The sequence below is a fragment of the Lipotes vexillifer genome, unplaced genomic scaffold (assembly GCF_000442215.2).
Source record: "Lipotes vexillifer unplaced genomic scaffold, Lipotes_vexillifer_v1.1 scaffold536, whole genome shotgun sequence".
Lineage (NCBI taxonomy): Eukaryota > Metazoa > Chordata > Mammalia > Artiodactyla > Lipotidae > Lipotes > Lipotes vexillifer.
Window position 1 is genome coordinate 2,100,036 of NW_006775074.1, and position 6,002 is coordinate 2,106,037.

The window sequence follows — 6,002 nt, forward strand, 5'->3', positions numbered from 1 at the left end:
GGGCGTGAGCCTGGCAAGTCTTTTACTTTTCAGTTGACGCTACCATGTCCCAGGCTCCGGGCTAGGCTGTGAAGTGGGGAGGGTGGTGCTGGGCAGGAGCAGAGTGGAGGGGAGGGGAGGAGAGAGGCAGGCCTGGCACGCTGTGGCCTCACCCGCCCCGTGCTCCCCTCTAGCAGTGACTGAAGGAAGGGACCCGCCGCCATGGGCAAAGAGATGACCCATATAATATCGTTGTCATCGGCCACGTGGACTCCGGCAAGTCCACCACCGCCGGGCATCTCATCTACGAGTGTGGGGGGATCCACAAGAGGACCATCGAGAAGTCTGAGAAGGAGGCAGCCGAGGTAAGGCACCCACGCGCAGTGTTGGCCTGTGGGAGCTGGGGTGGGGAGATGGATGTCCTGCTTCTCGGTGCGTCCAACGCAGACAGCAGGGTGCGCTGTGAGGTCTAAGGCACCACTGAATTCCCTGGGATAGGTCAGTCTGCTTGCCATCAATGCGCTCTACTCACTCCCCACCCCTCCCCAGATGGGTAGGGGCGCCTTCAAGTACGCCCGGGTGTTGGACAAACTGAAGGGAGAGAGAGAGCGTGCCATCAGCATCCACATCTCCCTGTGGAAGTTTGAAACCAGCAAGTACTACGTCACCATCATCGCTGCCCCATGAACATGATCACGGGCACCTCCCAGGTAAAGCAGCCCTTGCTCCCAGGGCCCTCCCTTTCGGGTGGGGGCGGGGCAGGCGCAGAGGAAGGGAGGAAACTCAGGCCTTATTTCCGGGACTCTGGGAAGGCGGGGATCATAAGCCTTAGAAGATTTTCCTCATCCACGCCAATCATCAATTCTGAAAGACCCGGAGGAGGACAGACTCTGTGAGGCTCAGATACGGGCCCCCTTTCAGGCTGGGGCAGGGGCCAGGTTTTCTGACGCCCAGACAAGTAGATCACTTGGGGAGGAAGGAACTAAAAGCTCATTTATGGGACTAGGTGAGAGTTTGACTGGGAGGCGGGACCTCTGCGCACAGCAGTAACCAAGGGACCCACGAACTTATCAACTTCTGGGGAGCATCCCGTCCCCGAGCTTTCCCAAGGGACCCGGGACTGCCCGAAACTCTAGCAGGCTTCCCAGCCCGGCCGGCGCCCCCTCCCCTAACTAAGCCCTTGGCCCCGTGGTGTCTATGTCCTGCAGGCCGACTATGCAGTGCTTATCGTGGCCGGCGGCGTGGGCGAGTTCGAGGCGGGCATCTCCAAGAACGGGCAGACCCGCGAGCCCACGCTTCTGGCCTTCACCTTGGGCGTGAAGCAGCTGATCGTGGCCATCAACAAGATGGACTCGACCGAGCCCGCCTATAGTGCCGCGCGCTTCCAGGAGATCACGGAGGAAGTGAGCGCCTACATCAAGATCAGCCTCCGTGGCCTTCGTGCCCATCTCGGGCTGGCACAGCGACAACATGCTAGAGCCCAGCAGCGACGTGAGTGCGGACCGGGTCTGCAGGTGTGCGTCGCAGGTCTTGGTCCCGGTCCTGGTCCTGTTACTGGGGTGGGCGCACCGGGAGCCCTGACCCAGGCTCACCTCCACTATGTTCTGCATCCTCCCACAGATGCCCTGGTTCAAAGGCTGGAAGGTTGAGCGAAAGGAGGGAAACGCCACCCAGGTGACACTGCTGGAAGCTCTGGATTCCGTCCTCCCGCCCACTCGCCCTGTCAACAAGCCCCTGAGGCTGCCTCTGCAAGATGTGTACAAGATTGGAGGCGAGGTGACAGGGCTTCTTAAGGAATGAAGGAGCTGAGAATGAGGTCTGATGTCTGACTGGCCAGGGTTCAGATCCTGACTTTTAAGGTAGGGTAAAGGGCCAAAGTCCCCAGCGTTTCCAGTGTATCTGATAGATACATAGCATAAATAAGCCAGTCATGGGTCCTGGTGCTTCCTACTAGTCTTGTAGGTGGCCTTGGTCCTTGAGCGCCAGGACCAAGGGACTCCCCCAGAAGCCAGTTGTCACTGGGTGGGTCTAGAATCTTTCTGACTGCCCTTCATCCCATTGGACAGGCATTGACACTGTGCCCTTGGGCCGTGTGGAGACCGGCCTCCTGAAACCTGGCATGGTGGTCACCTTTGCCCCCAGCAGCGTCACCACTGAGGTCAAGTCTGTGGAGATGCACCACGAGGCCCTGCCCGAGGCCCTGCCCGGTGACAAAGTGGGCTTCAACGTAAAGAATGTGTCCGTGAAGGACATCTGACACGGCAACGTGGTCAGAGACAGCAAGAACGAGCCCCCCATAGAGGCCAGCAGCTTTGTGGTGCAGGTAGGTGCCCAGGAAGCCAAGGGCCTTGGTGCTTGGTGGTGATGGAAATGCTTCTTAGAAATTAATCCCAGTTCAACGGAAGCCCCAGGTTGGTTGAGGGTTGGCTCCAGATCACAGGTGCCATCGGATCTCTTCTAATTCCATCCTCCTCCCCTCGCCAGGGGATCATCTTGAATCACTCGGGACAGACCCATGCCGGTGCTGGACTGCCACACGGCCCACGTCTCCTGAATGTTTGCTGAACTGAGGGAAAAGATTGACCGGCGCTCAGGCAAGAAGCTGGAGGACAACCCCAAGGCCCTGACGCAGCCATAGTGCAGATGGTCCCCAGCCAGGCCATGTGTGTGGAGACCTTCTCTGAGTACCCACCTCTAGGTGAGCCAGGGACTGATGGCTGCTGAGTCCTGGGAAGGAAAGCACCTCTGACTGAGGCCAAGGAGCCTTTCCTTCTATGCCTCTTTCTAGAAATTTCACTCTTTCTTCTTCCTTCCTTCCTCCTCCAGGCTGTTTTGCTGTGCATGACATGAGGCAGACACTGGCCACTGGCGTCATCAAGGCGCTGGAGAAGACAGCCTCTGCGGCCAGGTCACTAAGTCAGCAGTTAAGGCAGTGAGAAATGAAGCGTGTCCTTCTCCCTGCAATTCAGTGTCCTCAGCAACCTCCACTATGTAGATTAGATACTTCTGTGTATTGACTGAATAAAATTAATGATAAAATTTAGACTAGCTGTCATGGTCTCTTCCAAGGAAGAAAACGTGAGGTCAATGAGGAACCTCTGGGTAGATGATCAACTAACTTAAGGCTCACGAGCTTCAAAGCAGTTTTATGCTCTGGTTGGTGAACACACCATTCAGGTCCTAACAGCCTTCTCCTAACCCAGGGCTCTATCTTATCCTTCTCCTGTTTCCCCTAAGGAAGAATTGTTTGGGGATGTGGTAAAGTGTAGTCACAATGGCATAGGGTGGGATCTCAGTGCCAATAGGTTAGTCCAACACTACCATGTCCTCGATTCCTGGCGCTAGGTGCTTTAGCATTCAGAATCCCGAAAGAGTAAATGCGAATTTCTCTTAGGCAGAAGGGAGGTACTATATATGGATGTTTGGGCTCAACCTGCTGCCCACCATGTTCACTTAGGTTAGGTTACTATGCCTAGAGGGTGAGGAATGAATGGAGCTCTGTAACCTTTTGTTCCCTAATTTCTGTTTTCCATTTTTCAGATGCAGCAGAGTATCGCCTCATGGCACTTAATAAGCTAAATTACATGCTCATTCATCATATACTGGGAATCAGGCCGCCGAGGTCTGCCTTTGGTGTATTCATCCATCCATCAAATATTGGCAGAATTTGTGCCAGATGTTAGCGTGACCCCTTAGACTACTTAGTGTGTAGAGACAAGTAAATATCAGGTGGTGATAAATGCATAAAGCAAGGGAGCAGTGAGAACGGTAGAGGTGGAAAGTAGACCATGAAAGATGCAAGGCAGTGAAGATTTCCAGTCACCCAAGCAAGATGGCAACTTGGACCAGGAGGATAGTCATGATGGAGATAAGCAGTGAGAAGTTCTGACTATATTTAGAAACTGACAAATATCTAAAACTTGGATGTGAGATATAAGGAAAGGGGGTTAAAGGTGACATTTACGTTCTTGGCCTGAGGAATTAGAAGGATGGAGCTCCTATGATGAGAAGTGGCGGTGGATCGCTAACTAAAAGAGATGCTGTTCTGGAGAGGGGAGAGGTCCAGGCTGAGATAATCAGGGGCGTAATTAAAACATGGAAGTTTGATCTCTTGCCCAGAAGCATCTGCTAGGAGGTGCTAGGACATGCACATACACCCAGCCTTCCTGGAAGTAAATTAATCAGCTGCATGATAATTGCAATCAGTTCTCTATTGGAAAAGTCATTAATCTTCAAACACTAAGAATGCTATTAAAAAGTACCAAGGCCTAAGAGGGCTGTTGGAGTCCTTTCTGTAGCCATGTTGGGGATGGGCAGGAAGTGATAGTCCTAATCACTTTGGGACTTTGATGTCCAAGGTTTAGACCAGGTGTGCAGTGATCTATTTTTTTTTTCACTGATCAATAACATTACCTGTTCCTGCCTGTCAAGTTGGCTTCCTTTCATGTGCAAATCCCCAGGGAAACCCCACACCCAGCACAAACCTAGAAATAATAGTGGGATGACACATCAGAGCTGTCACTGTGCCAGGTATCAAAAAGCTCACCTGTCTCCAGTGCCGGGAAGCCTGTCAAATTCCAGCTGCTGTCAGCATGACTCTGCCTAATGGAACCTGGACCAGCTTTGGAGCACCTCAAGCCTGTCAGTGTCAAAGGCTACCCAGACCCAGGCCAGTGCAGGCTGGGATAGAGTGCAAATTGCTCACTTGTTGGATTCCTCATGCCTCCTGGGGTCTGTGGAAAATGGCTAGTCCTTTTTGTCCTTAGAACACTTTATTTAAAATTCTCAAAATCATAACCACAGCTTTGCTTAAAATGATTGAGGAACTAAACTTCCCACTTAGATGTGTCCTTAATATGTACTTGAAAAACATTTGTTGATTCGTGAGTGAACGTCAACCTACTTTTGTTGAAATAAGTGAATGTTTGAGTGCCAATCTACTCAATTTTCAAGAACACTCATGGTCTTGGCCTCGTTTCTTAAAGATTCCTTAAATTCAATTTGAAAAGAAAATTAAAAAGTGTCACGGTTAATCCTCTAAGTACCATATTCTCTACTGAGTAATTCCACACTGGGTGGGAGTAATTCCACTGCTGGTAAGTGAGCGAATCTCATCTCATTAGAAACTCCAAGAGCCTATCTGTGCAGCACAGCAAAGAACCACCAGAATTGGCTGAGCCACCAGAGTTTGGCACCAAACTATGGCTATGGCAGTTCAGGCTTGTAGTGAGAGCTCTGGCATTTTACCTGAGAAGTCGTTTCTGCTGGCCCAGGCCCCCTCCTTTAGTCCTTAACATGATGTTGCAAATGGACCTAAGGCACCCTGTTTGTTCACAGTGATTAGGTTCTTGGTGGGCAGGTATTGGAGGCCTCTACTTGTTAGATATCACGCCCACCCCTGAGACCAGTTGGTACAATGAACCAAGTCTCAGACAATTCCTTCACATATGTTTCTATTAGCAGGCATAAACCAATCACATGTCTGTTGTAGAGTTTGATGAAGTCTCTGAGCCACCAGAGACCTTTCAGTCTCTGATGAGCACCTGGTATGCAGGTGGATGACATCCCAGCAGTAGGTTTCAGGTAGCCTTCTAGCGGGGGACAGAACCCCCTGAAAATGACTCAATGCAGGATAGAATCCTTAGGCTCTGGCTGCCACTTCAAAGGGTCAAGGCCCCTGGGTTCACCTGTTCATCCAGGAAGATGCCTGTACAATAGTTCTAGTCAACACATGTGTCAACTTTGCTCACTTCACCAGTGAACACTCTTTACTAATACCCATTACAACAAACAACACATCCTCTGGTGCTGATTGGAGATAAATACGGCTGAGACTTGTGATTATGCTGTTTCCTACACCTCTGAGGTCAGAGGGGATTCTGATTACTCTTTCAAATGCCAAATAACCACCTCTAGAGTCTGTTGTCCCACTTAGGGAACTTCAAATATTAAACAACCACCCCTACTGTACAGAATAAAATTACCCTACCCTGTCACAACACTCCACCTTGGGCCCACTCTTT

General features: G+C 51.3%; 1 protein-coding gene across 1 annotated transcript in view; it reads left to right on the forward strand.

Annotated features, from left to right (window-relative positions):
* Positions 1-201: 201 nt before the first annotated feature.
* Positions 202-6,002, forward strand: part of LOC103082003 (elongation factor 1-alpha-like) — a 7,000-nt gene continuing 1,199 nt past the window's right edge. Inside the window, 13 exon segments of the mRNA XM_082930864.1 lie at positions 202-220; positions 223-344; positions 529-661; positions 664-689; positions 1,188-1,399; positions 1,401-1,470; positions 1,600-1,750; positions 2,046-2,302; positions 2,464-2,492; positions 2,494-2,600; positions 2,603-2,677; positions 2,806-2,874; positions 2,877-2,911. Of these exon segments, the coding sequence (XP_082786990.1) occupies positions 202-220; positions 223-344; positions 529-661; positions 664-689; positions 1,188-1,399; positions 1,401-1,470; positions 1,600-1,750; positions 2,046-2,302; positions 2,464-2,492; positions 2,494-2,600; positions 2,603-2,677; positions 2,806-2,874; positions 2,877-2,911 (1,305 nt within the window).